The following is a 20,928-nucleotide window of genomic DNA, read 5'->3' on the forward strand; positions in this document are numbered from 1 at the left end:
TTGGTGAAGTTTAACTACAAGCCCATCAAAGAGTATTGGTTAAGAGGAACGATTTAATAATTGATGAGAACAGAGTCAGAGGAGTCAGAGGTGGCCTGGATATCAGAGAGAGGTGATCTATTGTCAAGGCGGGTTAAAAAAAAAAGAAGCTCAGGTCAATGTGTGTGCGATCTGTACGATGTGTGAGTTCATTGGCAGTTAATCAACAGGTCACACCTATACTGCAGCTCACAGTTACACAGTCACATGTAAACAAGCTGAGGATGGATGTAACGCTGGGGGGCAATTGGAGCAAAGTACAGTGGAGGAGGATCTGACTCATAGACACACAAACGTGATATTTGATTAAGTCAACTGACCTTTAGAGGAAGAAAGGTGTAAAATACTTTGTGAGTGCAACACCATGAATGTTTTTGAGAAGAGACAGTCCAAAATTGTGAGTTATTATCTCCATATTTGAACAATTATTGCGTCTTGCCTCTCTCTATGACAACAGGTCTTTCATTCAGTTATCTATAATACCACTAGGGCAAATAAGAAAAGCAACAGTCTGGCTGCTTACATGTATGACAAATGGTAAAGTATGGTAAAAACACACATTGAAGCATTCCAGATTTACTGGATATAATGGCCTGAAGAGGAAAGAGAAGCTGGAGATAGAGGAGGCAGGCAGAACAGTGAGAGAGGAGATCAGATTTTAAAGTGAAACATTATTTTCAGAAGAACACACACACATATCTAACAGGGAAGAGATAAGAACGGACAGAAAGGGAGAGAAGAGGAACACAGGGCAACACAGAAATCAGAAAATGGGAATGAAGAGTGACAGAGAATCAGGGTGAAGTTATGGGAAAGGAAGTTAAGAGTGAGTTAGGAGCAGTGAGGAAGGGGGAATGGAAGGTTGGATGGATGAATGAAAGAAAAAAGACACCCCAAAAGGAGAGATAAAATACCATGTATGACAGGAACCAGAGGAGAAAGAGGACTCAGAAGCTCAGAAAGGAAAGGAGAGGAGAGGTGATTTTACTTGTGTGTGTGTGTGTGTGTATATGTGTGTGAGTACACAGATCTCCAGTTATACTACAAGTAGAGTGTTGCCTGTGTGTCTATAAAGCTTCAGCGAATGTAATCTCCTGAGTTGCATCAGCAGTGAAACTAAGCTAAGACAGCAGCTGCTTAAAGAATCTGACTCATCTTCTGAAGTATCAAAGTGATGTGGGAGGCAACTTTAAGTCTGGCAAACACACATCTACACACATCAATATATCCTTCTAAAAACAATAAAATAATCAGCTGTAATACATCGCTGCAACAGCACACATTCAGGGGTTTTGTCTGAGGTGAAAAGTTTTTCGGTTTTCCCAGCATAGCGGCGGCCTCTCTCCTGTTGGGAATTCCAGTTTCACTTGACATCCTTTTAGAGACAACGCATGTTGAATGCAGAATATTGCGGTGCAACATGAAAGAGGCACATTCTTTGATCGCCCATGACTGGTTTAGAAACAAAATTAATTCCCCAGTCAGATCACTAACGCTTGGGGAGCATCAACTTGAAATGGAGGAAATAGACGATTGAGGAGTGATGTTCCAAACCCAGAATAAAAAAAAGAGGGAGAGAGCTACACAACAACATCCGGCACCATCGTATACCATAGTAAGTCTACTAAGAATGGCCGGTATGGGCACAGCAATTGTTTGTGTGTGTGTGTGTGTGTGTGTGTGTGTGTGGTTTGCATACCTGCTGGTGCTACAAAAGCAATGCGAGTAGAACAGAAGAGAAGTACTGCATTTTAAGATAAAAGAAAAAAAGTTCAGTGTAAGACAGACTGTGACAGACAGTGTGACAGAGAGAAAACAGCAATGTGGAGCAGAGGGAGATATAGTAAGTGGAGAGAGAAAGAGCACTGCAGATAGAGACAGGAAAAAGGAAGGAAGACAGAAGATCTTATAAGCAGTATCTTACAAACTGAGCCGCACCCCATTCTCATCTTGTAAAACTAAATAGTAAACATGTGATGCAGGGCAGTCACAAATCAACATGTAGAGTTTTCAGACAAAATCTTTGAGGGGATGTTTCTTGTCAGAGATGTTTTCCTGTGAGTGTCCGATAATTGACAGTAGAAGTGAGTAATGTGTGCACTGATATGAAAACACTGCAGTTGGGCTCAGCGAGACCAGAGGAAAGACATAAATCTGGACCAAGATTTTTTTTTTTACTGGGATAGTCCGTAGTTTGGACAATTTCCAAGTTTGAGGAAGTTGTTTGTTTAGCAGCAAATGGGTCTCTAATGGAGAGAAGATATGCACTGGTATCTGCAGCTATACTGATGTACTGTAAAGACAGTAAATAAGTAAATGTGTTGATTGTGTTATTTTGGAATGACATTTTTTTTTAATCTATTTTCATGCATGATTCTGGTAAATATGGACTTTGTTGAAGCATATAGCTGGTATGTAGTGATCATACCTGCCAACATTCAGGAAGTGAAAGATAATATTTTAACGTTTTAAGTGCAACAAAACCATTACCAGAAAAAAGCCAATAAGTACTTTATCACACCACCTGTTCAACAAGCATAAACATCTAGAAAAGCAATATTTTCAACTGCTTTACTCGAAGTGTCCCATCCACCGCCGATATGTTTGCCACGTATCTTGAAATTTAGCAGATTCTTGTAAACTTAGCTGTTGGCTGAGACAAACCAGCCCCTCCTCTCCCTATCAGCGGTACCTGCAGGCAGTGAATCACATCAGCAGCAGAGGGAGGAGGACAGAGGACATGAGGAAAGACTGCCTGCGCAGAGAGCAGCTGTGCACACGCCCCTTGAATCAGGTTGTGGTGACAGATGAGTTGAAATTGTATGTCGTTTGTGGATTGTGTGTGTAGACTGTGTTTCATAGATGATCAGAGGGCTGTACTACGAAGCGAGATTAGTGGGTTAGCGAGGTATGTTGAGCATAAAGCCAGGGTTTTCAATGTCACGAAGGTGGCTCTCTTTTAACCCGGCTACATCACCATGGTAACTTATACTGCAAACTTAACCTGGTCTGGAGCAGGTTATGTTTAAAGTTTAAGAGCTTTGGATGTGGGAGGCACAGAGAGTGCATTGAGTGGTAAAATATGTATATAAACTAATTACGTAATTCATACATTCGTTTTTTTAATTGACGAATTTACATCAGCAATTTTCAGCCAGCATTTCTCTCTCACCTTATTTGCAGCAACAGCGTTGCTATTTGCTGTGATAATGTATTTATATTCTTCATAGCTCTCCGTTATAATGATCTGTTCCTCCTGACGGAAGCAGGCGGCACGTGATCGGACCATTTTGTGCGGAAAAAGAGTCAAATGATGTGCCAAACGCCCCCTTTTATGGGGACACAGAGCACAGAGCCTGAAGCAGAAAGCCCGGGTTAACAAAGACAGTTCATATCCACCGTCATACCACTTATCTCTGATTGCGAGTTTAGGGTTTGTAATTCCAGCTCACACAAAGAAAGCCTGGGTATTTTGAACTTGCTTCGTAGTACAGCCCTCGGGTAACTTGGGTAACATCAGACAAACATACAAAACCTATGGATCTGTGTGTTTGATTATTCATAGTAAAGGTTGAGGCCATGCACGTTACGGGTTTCCCGGGAGAAACTTACTTACTTTTTCTACAAAGCATTAAACAGCTGAAAGACAATCCTGGGAAGTGCGGTACTTGTCTTCCACACAACACAACACAGTTTTCACCAATTATCAGAAAGATACAAACATTATCTGTATCATCTTTTTTTGCTGTGATGAAAAACCTGTCTTCTTCTAAGTAGCCACAGCTGCCAACATATGAGATGAGATTGCATGTCAAGGGAGCACCGTCGTCAAATGTAGCGATTCAATTGCGGTGACAGGATGGGCAGATGTCAGATTGACAGACAGCAAATCCGAGCAGGCCCTTGATTAAGTTAATGACAGCTGCCATCATTCTAATGGGATTATGTACATTGACAATTGCTGGTGCAACACACATACACACACACACATACACATACACACACACACACACACACACACAAACACAAACAAATAAACACTTGCAAAGCATAGCCAGAGGAGACAACTTGCCCTGGTGTAAAGAGAAATGCCACCAGTCAGAGAGGCGGTGTCTATTCTGTTTATTTCAAGCACAACACAGCCTGAACTATACAGCTGCAGAGGGTGGAAATACAGACGATTTCCGTGAGGTTGGTTTAAAGTGCTCTGGCGTGATGTCTTACAGTATTCATCCAACTTGTTTTCTTGTGGTGGCGTCTGTTTCTGATTCTAGTACAAATGAAAGCAATGTGACATCATAATGAAGATCCAACAAGAGAAAGAGATAAACATTTGTCACCAACAGCAGCTGCAACAGTTTATGATGGAAACCATAAACCAAGGTTAATAAGCTTATGCCTGTTCCCTGGATGTTATTGAAAGGCATTCTGGGAAATGCAGGTCAATCCATTACACCAAAGCAATGACACTGGAAGATGCTTGCTCCGGTCTGTTTGTTATTGTGTCTAACCAAGTCTCACTCAAAGAGAAGTCTCGTTCTGAAATCTTGCGAGAGTCCCGTTGTTTTCAAAATTAGCTAAATCTTCAGCCATGACTTTGAAAATCTTTAAAATAACACTAAGCTACACTTTCAGTACTCCAACACAACAAACTCCTCCCGGCACGCCTCTCTCCAACTCTGTCATGGCTGAATATTAAGCTAATCTTGACAACAACGCAACTCTCACAACATTTCAGAACAAGACTTCTCTTTGAGCAAAACTTGGTGAGACACAATAAACAGACTGGATCAAGCAAAAAGTAAAGAAAAACATTTTATTTCTCTGTATGGCCCTTTCCATAATGTTGTCAGACACTTAAAATAACAACCTGAGCCCGTCAGTGGCAAAAACGAGCACTTTTAGTGGATGTACATTGACATTGCCCAAAAGGATTACATTGCAGCCTGTTTCACGGCTGCCAGCTGAAGTGCTCTCACTCAATAATGGACCAATTTCAAAAATTGTTGTCCCCATTAGTCAGTTAGACACAAAAAGATGTGAAAATAAGGCCCAGGTTGAAAAATACCGAAGTTTAGCTTTAAGTCTTGCAGCTCTGGCTTTATATTTGTGCTCTTCATACCAGTGATGTTAGATATGTGGCCTTGGCCAGTGGTTCCCAATCTCTTTGGCTTCCTTAAAATGAAGTGACCCCTGATCACAAGTTATGGCCTGACACGGATAGGACTAGAGTAGTGAGCAGTTCAACGAAGGATTCCTTCTCAAACGGTTTCAAGTATCCAGTATTTCACAAAAAGAAAGCAGCAAATTTCATAAAAGTATAAAGCAATATAATTTTCTGTAGCAGATTTTTTCTCTCTTGTATCACTGAAATCATTTGGTGAACCCTCAGATTTTTCTTGGGACTCATTTGAGTCTCAAACACTGGCTAAGAATAATCAATATAGGTTTTCCAGCATGGTTTATCTAGATAAACCAATATGAACCAACAAATTGCTAAAGCTTATTGGGTAAAAGTAAAATTTATAGGTTTGCACATGTCATACTGCAGTTTTTTGGTTGGCATGTGCCACTCTGGACATGCTCTACTGAACAGTTCATTAATAATATGTAACATTACACCACAACTGGTGACTTTCTTGAATGCCTGATATAACACCATGCTTCTGCTACTTACATGTATTTTGGGTTCACTGTTTATTTCTGTAGTATTCAGCTGCATTTCATGACACAGATCACACTATGCACATCATTAAAGTCATTAAAAATCATCAAAGCCTTTATAATTATTGTACCAACCAGAATAAATGTATAATTACATGACTACAGTAGAGAGGAGCAGGTTCAGGGAAAATGGGTCAGCCAAAAATGCTATTAACGGTACTTAAACACAAAATAACTAGAATACAGTGTAAAAGTATCTGGGGGTGGAAACTTCAGTTTTGTGCAGTACACATGCATGTTTTCTCATTTATTCTCGTGTGTGTTAGCTCCTCTAACAAGACAGTGAATCAGTTGAATGGCTTTGAAGGTTCATGCTCTGCTATGTGAAAAAGAGAAGAGTGCTGCATGTTGAATTGAGGACTAAGAGGCCAAGATCATAATGGATGGGAGGTCTGCAACAGGCTTCTAGTCTTTTGTATGCTGCCTCATGGGAGGTGTGTCTCAGTGCACTCATGGACTTACTACCACTCTCCCTCTCCTTTCTACTCAACATCATCTCTCTCTCATACGCATCAGGCCATTCAATTTCCCTCTTTCTCTCAGACACAAAGCTTTAACCTCACACATGATCGCTCTCTTACATGATTACTTCATGCTGTGTGTAATCAGCCCTTCTAAATGGAACAAGGAGAGAAGAGGGAGGTATGAAAAGAAAGAGAATAAGAGGTAAAGATGGGAAACAAAAGTGGGAGGATACTGAAGGTGGTAAGTCAAAGAGAAGGATTCATAGCAGCATATATTGAAACCAGTGCAGAGAAATATTAGATTAGTGTAGGTCAGGTCAAGAACATTACAGATGCTACAGTCGTCTTCTCCCTTTACCTCCATTTCAATTCATGATTCAGCTAAGTGGACTCGTGACTATTTATGGTCCCTTACATAAATTGATTGCCATAAAGCTGGCTCAATTCCACTTCATTATACAGACACTATTTATGGGAGCCATCATGCCACTGTGGGCGGTGACAAGTAAAGGTAATTTCTGAGATGAACAAAGAACATCAGCATATGGCTAAACAACTGACGTTCACTTGCGCTGGTGAAATACACAGCAGATGGTGTTGATAAAATGTAAGAACAGAGCCTGGAGTTTGACATCTCTATTCTGCTGCCATCAACTCACTGAGCAGTCGTGTTTCTCTCCCCAGGTGTGACACAACAACACCCAAAACTAATTGTCCCTTATCCCCTGGCAATTATTGGAATGTAAGAAAAACAAAATGCTCGGCTGGATTGATGGGGTAATCAATGAGAACGTAACTATGGCAACATGCTGTCAAGCTTTAATTGGATATTTCTGGCTCTCTGAGCTGGATTGATCAAGAGCAGCAACGTCTGGAGATCCTAATTTAGTTGGCCAGGTACACTGCTGTGTTTAAAGTAAGGAGCAGTGAAAGGTTATTTGGATCAATTAAGCTTGTTGTCCTTTGTAACTACATGCAAAACATGCCAGGTTCCAACTCTGTTAGATTAGTGCACTCATTGCACTCCAAGAAATTCCAAGTTACTTTACATAAAAACAGTCACAGCTACACTAGTGGATCTGTGAGGCTATACTTAGGCACAGTCGTGCTTTGAACTAAATGATCACATGCTGACGTGCACAGTGACGATGCCAACATGCTGATGTTGAGCATAATGTTTATCATGTTCAAATCTTAGTTTGGCATCTTAGCATGCTAACATTTGGCAATTAGCACTAAATACAAAGTACAGCTGAGATTGATGGAAATGTATTTAGAGAAAAAACAGTGTTGGACAAATTGAAATTTTGATTTGATGATGGCGCTATATGAAAAGATTACAATTCATCCTGTGGGAACATGAATGCATGATTTAAATTTCATGGCAATGCATCCAATGGTTGTTGAGACATGTGACTCAAAACCACTAATGTGAACCTCATGGTGGCACTAGAGAAAAGAAGATCAGGGGATCACCAAAATCATTAGGATTCATCCTCTGGAGACCATTAATGTCCACACAAAATGTCATGGCAATCCATCCAATAGAGATATTTCAGTCTGGACCAGAGTTGGTGACTGACCAACACTGCCATCCTTACAGCCACACCGCTAGCTAGGCTAAAAAGTGTTGTAGGTCTTCCATATTTTCTCAAAAAAATTGCACAGTATAAACTGATCTGATCAAAGGTGCTCAGTGTGGCTTTCAAAAACAAGGGAACCAAACCTGACACAAGGTCTTCCAAAGTCTTTGAATTGTCTAGTCGGCCTATCAGCCAGGAGGAGTTCAACTACATGTGGTGAACAGTGTCAAGTAGTAAAGTTTAATAGTTAAGTTTTCTACAAAATGAAAGCATTTGGCCAGCGTAGCCTTCATAGCATTTTTCTTCTGTTTGGTTCAAACAAATGACCCATGAAAGCAGCCAGTATGGATTAGGGATGAGAGCAGAGTAGGGCTCAGTAGTCACAGGAGAGACTAAGGATTCCTGAAACTAAACAGAGTCATCTGTGACATTTGTGGGGTTTTTTTGTGTTTTTTTTTTTCAGAAGTAATACAACACATACACACGCAATGGAATTTTATGATTTTGTGGCATGTAGCAACCCAGACTGGTAACTTTGAATTAAGTCATCTAGCTGGAGGATGTCTACTTGTATTGGATCAGTGCATGGCCTAAGGCAGTAGTTGTGTTACAGCGTGTGTTCTGACATGAAATGAGGAGAAGCAGATTGTTTCTGTGTGTTTCCTTGGGCTCTGGGCATTATGCTAGGAGAGACGCTGGACCTGATCTCATGAACCCAGGAGAATTTGCATTTTATTTTCCTATCTCAAATTAAAAATCAATAGCTTTTAATAGTCAGATTGATAACAAAAAAGTATTCATCACTATGAGAAAAGAGGTAATAACCAAATGTCATTCTCTGCTCCCACAAGTAGCAGTGGGATAAAGTAATGTCATATAAGGGGATCACACTCACCTTTAGGGCTTGGGAGCGGTTTGCCAGCAGTTTCTCTATGTTTCCTGCAGCCGTTGACACCAGTTCCTTTGGATTGTTGGACTCCACGCTGAAGTGATTTCGATGATTTTTATATATCTGAGACAATCAAAAGAGAAGAGCTGGGGTAAGAAGTGAAGTAGCAAGACACTTACGCTGGACAGATCCCTCTGTCTGATGATTGCTCTCAGTCTGTAAAGTGGTTTTCTTTTTTTGTTAAATTTTGAAATATTTTACTGATATTTCAACCCTGAGGTACAAAGGACAACCTTAGTTTGAACCCTTTTGTGCTTCTATGAATTGTTGATGTTTCAGAAGATAAATCCTAAAAGGGAGGGGAAGGTTGAGGTAGCAGGTAGGAGGGGGTTTAGGCACACAAATAGGCTTTAAGATGGTCTGTATGCCTTATGTACTTCTGTGCAGTAATTCTGTGTGTTTTGGCATTCCCTAAAAATATGGTGGCTTCACAGCCACAATTTCTCCAACATTGAGGATACCATGATCATAGTGTGTCTTAATAAGGGGAGTGATAAAAAAAAATTGAAGTACATTTTTCCAGCAAAATTCCTTCCATGCATGAGATTTTGTGCATTTCGTTATTGTCATGTCCCTTTCCTTCTCCCATCTGTCCTTTATATATTTGTTGAGTAAGCATTCAGATTGTGGAGACTCTCCCTCTTTAAGTGTCTGATTTGTATGAATTTATGAAAAGTTGGATAAAGGGTTTAATGGCTTTGCTGGTATTTTTTTATTTTTTGGTTGTATTAATTTCTTATTTGGAGACATCTATAACAATCTTGTTTTCTAACAAAAAAGTCTCTCTTAAAATTTGAAAACACATAGTTCAGATCTTTCTTTATAATGCCACATAAGGATGTTATACCTTTTTTTTTTAAATCAAAGATTTAAATCTTATCTAGCTTATTTGACAGTTTTCCAGTCCATCTAATTATCTTTGCAGGTTTTTATCCGATAGTACAGCCTATATGAACAACAGTTATCATTCTACATTCAATGTCTTTCCATTGTGCTTCATAAGATGGGTTGCACCACCACAGTAATGATCTGATCTGTGCTGAGATGTAGTAATTTTTCAGAGATGGCAAACCCCAGCCTCCTCCTTCTTTTGGCAGCTGTAATTTTTGTAATTTTGTACTTAAGGTCTTTTTCCCTGCCATATAAACCTCAATATCATTTTGTGCCATTCTGTGAATTTATCTTCAGTAATTTTAATTTGGAGGGTTTGGAAAATATATAATAATTTTGGTAGAACATTGATTTTATTGTTTCGATTCTTGAACTTAAACTTAAAAAGGGTATAAGATTCCACTTTGCAAGGGCTTCTTTGATTTTACGGTACAGAGCGTCATAATTTTTCTCAAATACTCTTGATAGGTCTTTAGGCATAATTACACCAAAGTATTTGAGAGATTCTGTTTTCAATTTCAATGGATATGCATGGATAAGTTGTATATAAGAGTTTCAGTTTTATCTATATTCAATTTGTAACCTGATAGTGGACCAAGATTTTTTAAGAAATTCATTACTTCTGGTAGAGATATTTCAGATTTTTTTTTTTTTTTTTTAGATATAATAGAATATTGTCCACGTAACATGCTATTTTATGTTCTACTCTATTAATTTCAATACCCTTAATTTTGTCATTCTGTCTAATATGTTGGGCTAATGATTCTAGCAATAGTGCAAAGAGAAGTGGAGACTAGACGCAGCCTTCTTTCACTCCTCTTTCTAATATAAGGGGTTTGGATAAGTGATTATTAATTTAGATTCTTGCTGTAGAGTTGTCATAGATAGCATTAATATTGTTTATCACCAACTCATTGAAACCAAATTTGTTTAAGACTTTGTAAAGATATTGCCAACTGACAGAATCAAAAGCCTTTTCCGTGTCTAAACTTGGTATTATCGCTTTTTCCTTATGTTGCTGTATATGATCCATAATATGTAGAGTGCATCCTTTATTATCTTTATTATCTCTATTATCCTTATTATCTTTGCATGTGTATAAATCCTGTCTGGTCATTGTGAATTAAACCAGGGAGGAATTCTGCCATCCTCTGAGCCATTATAGATATGTATATACGATAATCATCCTTATGGATCGACCTATATTGGTCTATATGACCCACATTCAATCTTATCTTTTCCCTCTTTAGGTATTAGAGATATAATAGCCTCTTTCCAAGTGAGGGGGTCTCTGCTTTTTTTAACGCCCAGTTGTATTTGGTTAGTAACATAGGCATGAGTTGCTTTCTAAATGCCTTGTAACATTCAGTTATAAAACCATTCATTCACTTCCTGGTGATTTGTTAGCTTTTAGTGTGGTTTGTTGAGTTCATCTTCGATACCATCCAGCTGGCAGTTGTTCTCTTTTTGGAAGTCTTGAATCTCCTGTAATATCCTCTCCATATTCAGCGTTGCTTTTTCACTGCATTTCTGCCTTTCGCTGTTTTTCCCATTAGAATTAGCATCTGGCTCTTCATCATTCTCGTTTAATTCTGTCATATTTGTCTTAGTTTTTTCTCCCGATTCCATTGTTATCCTGCTATCTGACTGCTTTTAATACTACAAGGAGTTTATTCACCAATTAGCAGGATATTTCAAATTTCCGTCAGAGTAGACCACGGTCTATGCTGCCATCTCTGATGGTGGCAGAACTGAAAGCCAATGTGGTCAATTCTTGACTGAATCTTCATAAAGTTTTCTCAGTTTTGAGATATTTTCTATCCACAGACAGACTTACTGTATCTGAGGTTGAGAATGTTACTCCGCATCAGTGGTCGTCTTGGACTTTGGACCTCTTTATCGGACCTCACTCACCAAAACACAATGAATTAAAAAAGGATGCTATACGTCCACGGATTAAATTGCAATGTCAGGTTATGTAACAAGACCATTAACTGTGCTATGGAATATGTTCCAGCAAAAGAAATAAGAAACACAAATGCCAAACAGCCAATTATTTAGCAGCCTAGAGGTATTTCATTGTCCGACATTCAAACTACAGAACTGAGGCGCGTGCATGTGTTTGTCTTCATCCTCCAGGCGTTGCTTTAGTACAAGAGCCATATTAAAAGGGTAATACTACTGGATTTTAGATTTGGATTATGTTATTCCTGTGACCTAGAACATTGTAATCAGTAAATTACCAGTCACATTACAAACATGCGAAGCTCCAAGGAGAGGTATTAGGATGTGGGGAAAGGTGAAGGGTCAATGTCTCTGGGATGATTTTCTTGGTATTGTTATATCTAATCTGTATGTTTGAACTGACAGTACTCATGTTATACTACATATTTGGGGTGTCTAATTTAAGACTAATGCCGTCCCCGAAGTACAAGTACAATTGTGTCCATAAAAGTGTACAAACTGTCCACCATTAACTGAAGTTGTCCCAGTAGTAATTTACAGGATGAAGTAAACAAGCAATCTGGATAATTTCTCTTCATGTATTATTAACTTGCAAACTGCATAACACTCCCTTTTAAATTCTGCATGCTGTGTAAAGTACACTGTTAAAACAAGGGCGTCCCCAAAAGCATCAGGTCCTGGCACGGCAATAGTTTAAAAGACTTCACTTACAGTAACCATGCTAAGAGATACATCTCATTCTAAAAATAATTTCTGCTGACAACATGTGGTACCATATCGAACCAAAAACATGTTTTGTAATGATCTCAGTTAGTGCATTAAAGCTGACTAATTTTACTCTGGGAAGGAATAGGGAGCACAAGTGCCGGATGCATTATGTCTATCAATGTGTCCTTTATCAGATGTGGGGTTGTGTGAGTGTGCAAGGACTATAGTCATCACAGTATAGTTGTGACATTTATCTGAGCATGTACATTGCAATGTTATGTATAATCTGAAGCTATAAAGACTAGTGATGTGTTGTGACAGCTGAGGTGGTGCAAAGAGGGTTAATGAGAGTGAAGATAAGTGACAGAAAGAAAACATGATATTTCTTGTCAATACTGAATCTGCATAATGGGTTTTATTTAAAGTTACCATTATTTAAAGTTAAAATATTTTTTTCCTGAGAAAAAAGCATATACAATTCTTGTTTGTTTTGATATGTACACTTATTTAATCCAAATGATGAACAAAACAAATAAATCTAAGTTTTATCTGTTTGTCTGCAATGATTCATGCATGTTGTCATTTAAAATACAACAGCCATAAAGGCAGTTAATCATCTTGAAGGCTTAATCTCATTTGTGATTTGAGCAATCTTTACATTTCTCCATAACCGTGCCTGGACTCCACAAGCTAGTCACTCCCTGTCTTGATTTGAAACCTGGGCTAACGTACAGAGTGCTGAGATTTCAGGCGTACCCATTGCTGTGACTTTTGACAGTCTGGTCATTTGTCATCACCACAACTACCCCCACTAACGCTAATGCTAGCTGTGGGAAGTACAAAGAACTGACTCTTCATGTGGTCAAATTAAATGAACCAAAATTCTAGAGGGAAATGTGGTGGGAATCAACGCTAACGGTATTCTGAGTGGAGGCTTGTTGGCATTGCTTACTAATTTCCACTGGAAAACTTAACAGCACAATAGGTCCTGTTGTAAAGGTGCATAGGGTATACCTAACCAATACTAACTGGACTTGTTAAAAAGGGGAAAAAAATGCATTTCAGCAGAACAATGATGTGCTCCAGTCAATAGCACACCACAGCGTGTCTCCTATTGCAGTGTTGGCCTTAGTTGTCAGTCAACTACTGCCATCGGCCCCAGTCCTGAAGCTTGGACAATGTTTCCACAAATATGTCCAAAAACTGAAGATAAAATCAAATTGCAGTCCAGCTTTAAGATGTAATGGTTAACAACTATGCTTTAAAATAAAAGGTCTAAAATGTACGTATAGGGATGCTTTGGAGCAACAGTTACAGTGTATATGTGTGACAGAAAGTGATGCTTACCTGTACTAGGTTTTCCATGCCACTGGCTGTGTCTGTTAATGTGATCAAGTCTTTTTGCATCTGATCCACCCATTCCTTTATCCTGAGAACACACAAATAACAATCAATTAACCAATAATTCCTCAGCCAATGGAAAGCCTCCGATTGGTCTGCTTATAGTCTAATCAAATTTGTTCCTCCAATTTCATTCACTCTTACTTAGAGCACAGCCGACAGAATTATGTGACCTAAGCATTACTGCTTACTATCACAATATGCTAAAATGCTGTATAGATTCAGGGGAAGCGTGGAATAATAATGTTTAGCCAAGTGAATACATTGCTCTACTCTACATGAGCTGTGCATTAAGGCAAGAGCTATTCATAGTTGTCAGCATGAGTGTCACATCCTCAGGGGTGAGATGCTGGTTAATGTATTCTTCTGAAGAGAAATAGGACAGAAAGGGAAAGAGAAAGAGACACAAAAGAGCAAGAAAGACACAAATTCATCTATAAAAAGGTTTACATCACTTCAGTAAGATCAGAAAACATATCTGAGATCTATTTACTCAAGTAAAAATGTATTTATCAGCCTTTTTGGATTTCAAAAGACTCAGCATCAGTATACAAGTTTTCTATGACCCTTAGGTGAATGCCTGTGTGTGTCCATGAACGTATCCAAACAGTAATTACCAGCATGTCTAAACTGTTATAAATCAACTTAATGCCCCTTAACTTAGCCGTGAGGATTTTAAGGACATCAGTTCCTTATATGGACTCTTTGACATTCAGTTCAGTTCAGGTTATATGTGTTTGTGCACACGAGTGTGCATGGTGTTTAGCTGAGACCATATCCAACATACCCCACACATAAAACACCAATGAATCTCTTTCACACCGTGCACAGTACAGAGTTTATTTTCCATGTTTATTTGCAAAACGAATGAGGCAGACTTACTGTATTTAAGGTGTAATAAACTCATTCAAGACCTCGATCACACATTCATTTGCTATTTAAAGCAGCTGTACAGTAATCAACCATATGACATTAATATGTGATGTTGATATAAAAATATATAGTCACATGAATACTTGTATGTCAAAAAGGTCACTCATAGTGATGAAGCCACAGATAGTGTTTTTTACAGCTCAGTATTTTCATTATCCGACCCACAACTTTACTTTTTTGGTTCACTCTCACAGCGTTGTTTTTGGCCACAGCAGGAATGCTGTTCAATCGCTCTGATAAACCCACTCTATGGTGCCTCCCCAGCACCAAAGGGCAGGCATACAAAGTTAGTAACTAGCTGGTGAACACACCGTAGTGTAGCATTTAGCAGCCCAAGAGCCAGATATTTCCCTCAGAATTTAATCGAGACTAAAAGCTGAAAGGAGAGGGAATAGTGGACTCACATTTGTCATGTGGCCAAAAACACAACTCCAAATGAATGCTAATGTTGCTCCGTATCTGATGGATGTGTAAACAAATTTGCCAAATCAACTTAAAAAGGTAATAATATGTTGGTGTTGTTTCAACAGATTGACATCAACAACAGATTTATAGATTGTTCAACTGACCCCAAGGGGCTAAAAAACAGTTATTGCAGGTCTAAAGAATTTGACATTTGAGAAAATATGCTTATTTGCTTTCTTGCTGAGATTTAACACTAGATGAGAAGACTGACACCACTCACAACCACTGGTTAGCTTATCTTAGCACAATTGGAAACAGGTGGAAACAGCAAGCATGGTTTTCTCCAAAGCAGTCCAGACAAGAAACAGTCCATAGAACCACAGTGAGTTGTTTTTACACTTTGTACAGATTAACCAAACGAGATATTAGCTATTGTGTTAACTAGTGAGCTTCATGGAAGACAGATTTTGTTAACCTTGGACACAGTCAGGCTAGCTGTGTCTGTTTACAATCTCAGTGCTAAGCTAAACTTAGCTGTGGTAGCTTCATATTTACTGTACAGTCATGGGAGTGGTATCACTCTTCACATCCCATCTAACTCTCTGGAAGAAAACAAATAAGCATATATCCCAAAATGTCAAACAATTAGCGTGCTTATACATCACTGACATTTTTTCACTATTTTTATCTACTTCAAGAACTTACATCAAGTTGATTTAGACATTTTTCAGCAAAAGCAATGTCCACGTCTCTACTGCAACCACAATACTGGCCTCCCCCAGCTCCTTTACAACAGTCAATAAAAAATACATGACATAATCCATAAAGAAAATTACCCTTTCTCCCCCACAGTGTGAATTAACCTCTTCACCTTCCATACTGCTGAGGGGCCTCTGACATATGAACCTATGTTATCTTATTTAAAAAATACAGTGTAATATGAGCAGTGTGAGCTCGCACTGGAGATGTGTGGCATAGCAGCCACATAGTATATTTAGCCTTCTGAGAGACAGCTGCTCGTGGCTGTAGGCAGATATAGTATGCGCATACTGTCAGCACATTGCACTTTCTACCCCTCTTCAAAATCATGTGCGCACATATCCACAAACACACACACACTGTAGGTATATGGGAAAATAAGAGGATATGATCTCAAATTAATTACAAAAAAAGTTTATTTACGTTTCAGACTCATGATAGATCCTTTTCACGTCTGTCTGCTGACTGCATGGAACCAACTCCAGGGTCAAGATAAGGTCCTCTGACCATAGCAAGCACACAAGGTTGTTATGCAAGTGACATTTTTCAAATGTTGGCCTTAAGCAAAAAGGGTGGGGCACTACAACAGGTGTTGAATGGGAATACGGTGAGTGTGTGCGGGTGTACAGTTGCTCCATCAATGAGGGCTTGAAGTTCAGTATCTTGTGTTCAAACATTGGCTAATGTTTCAGCAAGTGCTGACCTTTACTTCTTTAGACTTATACAATTCAACATTCAATGCCATATTCCACTCATAATTGATTTCTTTTATTTCATATTTTCCACACTTTCTGAGCACACTACAGCATATACTTATCAAATCGAGCTAATTTACTGCAAGTGAGAGGCACTGAATGTTGCAGAATGCACATCTCAATCTAAGTATTGCATTTTTAAATATAAAGGCATGAACTAGCTGACACCAGTATTGCATCAACAGAATGTCTCTGCAGACTCCTAATGAACAGAGTCTTAATACACAAGTATGCAGACCAACATATAATATAATAAAACAAATTGCTAATGGCTCATTCTACTAACTCTATTGAAATCACTGATCTTGGTTTAATAAAATCTCTTGGGTAACTGGTAACTTGGCTAAAGAGTGGTCTGATAAGCTGCTTCCAAAAAATAACCACCTTCCTCTTATCAGTCAAGAGCATAGGCTAAATTTCCTGCATAACACCAGGGTGTGTGGCTTCCTCATAAGTGAGGAAAGCGTGTACTGTATGTTTATTTAAGAGACTTAACAAAGACATTTGCAAAAAAAAGTACAAAAACATTTGATGAGGGGATGGAAACTTGGAGCAGGACACGGAAAAATGAGATAGCATCATTATCCTCTCCCATTCTCGGCTCCTATTCCCGCCCCCATCTCACTCTCTCTCTCTCTCCCCCTCTCCTTGGGGAAATTGGAGAGGGGGGCTATGTGGAAAGGAAGGAAGCCTCCAAAATGGCTGGTGAGCCATGTAGAGCCACTTGGCTACAGTGGTTGCAGACTGCAGGGCTGGAAGTGATAGGACCCATGTGAAACTCAGCCAAGTGTGAGACCTGCTGGCATTACAAGCCTCTTTTCTCTCACATGTGTCTCATTGAGTCATTAATATTACCCACTTATGAAGCAGACTGTTTTTTTCTGACAGGCAATTGTTGGAACCCCCTTTATCTTCTTGCCTTCTTTTTTTTTCTTTTCACTCACTTTCTTGCTCACTCACATAAACTGAGATGAGGGCAGTCTGTAAGAATGCAGTGTGGACTATGTAATCTGTAAAACTATTAACAGTTCAAGAGTCTGGTATGTTTACTATTCTACAGCGTGATGATTAGGCAATTTTAGACCAATAAGGGCTTCCATGAGACAAGATCATACAATCACTGCGTTGTTCTTTTCAATTTAAAGGGCACTTCAACGATTTTAAATAATGAAAACAGTTTACTTATCGCAGAGTACTACTGTGTTTTCTGTAAAAACAGTTGTATAATGTCTTCTGTGGCTTCCTCTCTAGTCATATCCAGTATTGCAAACTCCACCCTGATAGTTCCTTCCATGTGCCGGCTCTTTTATAATGGTCTAAAAGGTGTCAGTATGCTTCAACCAAAGTGCTTGTTGGATTGTTGAATAACATCCGAAACTCTCCCCACGTACATCAGAATCAATGCTGCATTTGACACTTTTGGTAACTTTCCAAAACTGACAATCCAGCAATCACGCCCACCTTACATGATGGCTAGCCAAGTGTGCAGAGGTCAGGCAGGCTTTTAACTTCTCTCTCAAGCTTTCTTTTTTCATTCTTCACAGTTATTTCCTTAACTTTTTGTGTGTAAACCAAGTGCAACAAAATGAAAGCCACTGAAAGTCTGCATTGTGATCCCCATATTTTAAATACTATAGCATTTCATTCCTTCTTATGATGGCAACTTTTCACTACGCCTTTGTTGCTGTTGTAGCTGTTCATAACAACTATAAACAGATTTGCCTTCAGACGTGGTCAGACAGTATTTCATACCAACTAGCTTGTCTCAGGCATTCCCTGGCCTTAAAAGTGCTTTAAAGTGCAGTAGTTTATTTCGTCAGGTTAGAAAAATCTATCAAATGGATTGCTGTTCTCTCAAGCAGAAAAAAAAGCAAAGAAAATAGACTTCAAGTAACATAAACTGGCTTTAAATAAATGTAGCTCACTGTCTCAGGGAATGCCTATCAGACTGGATATCACTTTGTTCAACTACCCCTGCTGTCGTTCACAGTATTGCTATCTATAGAACGACACACATATTTAGCTGCACTGAGCTGGAAATAAGCCATGTTCTTAAACATGCGCACACACACCCACACACTTTGGACCTGGACTGGTTTGTGCTTGTTATATGTAGTAGAGATGAAAAGCTGTGATACCTGTCACTCAGCATGTTGTTTATGAGAGTGATATACGACTCAAGGTGTATGCAGTGCAGATCACCACAGGTTCACTGACTTTAGAGAGCCTTTCGATAGATCGTCTGATATGGGGGCTCCGATACTGAAAAGATGAAATTAAAATTTCATCAAGTTCTTTCCATGTCCTTAGTCACAAGCACATATGTGCCAGTGAGTTAAATGGTGTGAAATTAGATGAGGTGCTGGCAAGCAGTGTCAATAATACCACAGATAGTACACCACATCTTTGCTTTACAGTCCAATTTAAATAAGCAGACGCGGACAAAATGCTGCCTACAAATCAGTAGGCATGTGAGACTTTCTCACTGCTAATTTAGTGAATTCCTCAGCTAGACTGGTGAACATTAGTCTTAATTTGTGCTTGACCTACGTGGCCTCCAGTTCAGTAGCTGATGTGTAGATAAAGTAGCCCCTCCACCTCTCCTTTTAGCCTCCATCCGTCTAATGACTAACAGAGAAGCTGCCTCCATCAGGCCAGCTGTCACGTGTATGTATGTGTGCATGCATACGAGTGTGTGTTTAAGACTGTATGTAACTAGAGCACTGGGTCTTTCAGAGGGCAGTAGGGGGTTGTCCAGGTCAAAGGTCACCAGGACAGGTGCAGCTCCATTGGAAAAGCTCTTAGTGTAATGAGGTGGGTGTGACCAATTTGTGTGTGTGTGTGTGTGTGTGTGTAGGATCAGTATTATATAACCCACCATTTACAGTGATGGGCCAGTGCATGACTAAGCTCTGGTAGACTATGATAAATGAGCAGAGACAGCAACTTTAAAGCCTCATTTATAACATATTTGGTGACATACAGAAGATGATACTGCTCAGGAGCTTATTAGGATTTGAAGCGATTACTATGACATGTGGTCATGATCACATTGTTTTGAGGAGTAGTCTGCAATTTGCCACCTTAAAAGGGTGAAAAGAAAACCCAAGGAACACCCTGACACACCATCAGTACCTACAAGAACAACAAATAGCCTCGCTCTGCTAGTTAGGAGCGGACTGTCCAATCCGAGGGGTGAACACAATCCCAGAATAGAGAGCATGACTCAGCATGAGAGCATTGCTGTCTTACTTCTGACCACATTAACCCCTCTGGCGAAGCTGTGTGTGACTGTGGGGGAGGCCGCTTGTATTCTCCCCTCCCTCTGTTTTAATATTTCTAAACCACAGCTTCTGGCTGTTAGCTGTTGTGCAGCTGTTGGATAAACTTTTAGTAGGGCACTTGTAAGATGATCAGCTCAGGAAGTTAATATACTCACTCAAAACATTCAAAAACTATAAATATTCAAGTGTCTTGGGTTCAATCTATCAGAGATCATTTAGATTGAAGGATAATTCAGGATTGTTACATTAAGAAACGACAACTGACAAAACAATCTCACCACATGGTGCTATAATAGCTGCTGTTTCTAAGGTCAAGAATCACCAGTGTTGAAGCCAACACTGATGAGGAGTCCTTAAAGTGCTCAGAAAAATTTAAATGATTAACATTTCCATGACAATGAAAAGATTGTGTGACACCAGAAAAAAATAGTTACTGAATAATTAGTTTACAGATTTAATTACTTGGTAAATACTATGTTATCATTGCTTAAAAAAATAACAGCCAAAACTATGAAAATAAGACCCAAATTTGAAAAAATTGGAATTATTATTTAATATAAACTCACCTAAACATGTCCTTGACTAATACTTTTTTTCTTCTTTTCAAATGACAACTTATTCAAGGTTATGATAAAAAGCTCACAGTCAGGCTGTTGCAAGGAGTTTGCACGAGTTTGTAACCTAAAAGATGGCTCCCTGATGGAGTTCATAGAAAGAGACTGGGAAGATTTAACTTCAAGGTTCTTCTACAACCTTCTCCTGTCTGTGCTTTCATACAAAACTTTATCTCTCTCTAGAAAGAAAGCAACAAGGGAACCTAAAATAAATACCCTGTAGACTGTATTCATATGATTTAGGCTGTCAAAGTATTGGAACGGTTTGTCATAAAACACTTTTTCATGTCTCAGTGGTTAGCAGGCAGTAGCTGCCTAAGTCATCTCATCTCAATTGAGACTCATGGTATTAATAGTCTAATTTAATACAGTGTATAAGTTATCAACTGAGGAAGAAAAAAACATGTCAATTTTTTCCCCACAATGACTTTACATTTTCATTCAGCAGCAGTGG

The 20,928-nt window shown here is 39.0% G+C and overlaps 1 protein-coding gene across 5 annotated transcripts in view; it reads right to left on the reverse strand.

Moving 5' to 3' along the window:
- LOC122974779 (voltage-dependent calcium channel subunit alpha-2/delta-1-like) overlaps positions 1-20,928 on the reverse strand; it is a 103,662-nt gene that overhangs the window by 72,477 nt on the left and 10,257 nt on the right. For 4 of the 5 annotated variants that reach the window (XM_044342713.1, XM_044342712.1, XM_044342711.1 and 1 more), the window contains exons 2-3: positions 13,671-13,752; positions 8,706-8,822 (exon numbers count right to left, since the gene is read on the reverse strand). In XM_044342713.1, coding sequence (XP_044198648.1) covers positions 8,706-8,822; positions 13,671-13,752 — 199 coding nt within the window. Of the gene's footprint in view, positions 1-8,705; positions 8,823-13,670; positions 13,753-15,767; positions 15,825-20,928 lie in introns of those variants that run through there. The other variant, XM_044342714.1, reaches the window with a different exon arrangement.

This window comes from Thunnus albacares, chromosome 23 (genome assembly GCF_914725855.1).
Source record: "Thunnus albacares chromosome 23, fThuAlb1.1, whole genome shotgun sequence".
NCBI classification, from domain to species: Eukaryota; Metazoa; Chordata; class Actinopteri; order Scombriformes; family Scombridae; genus Thunnus; species Thunnus albacares.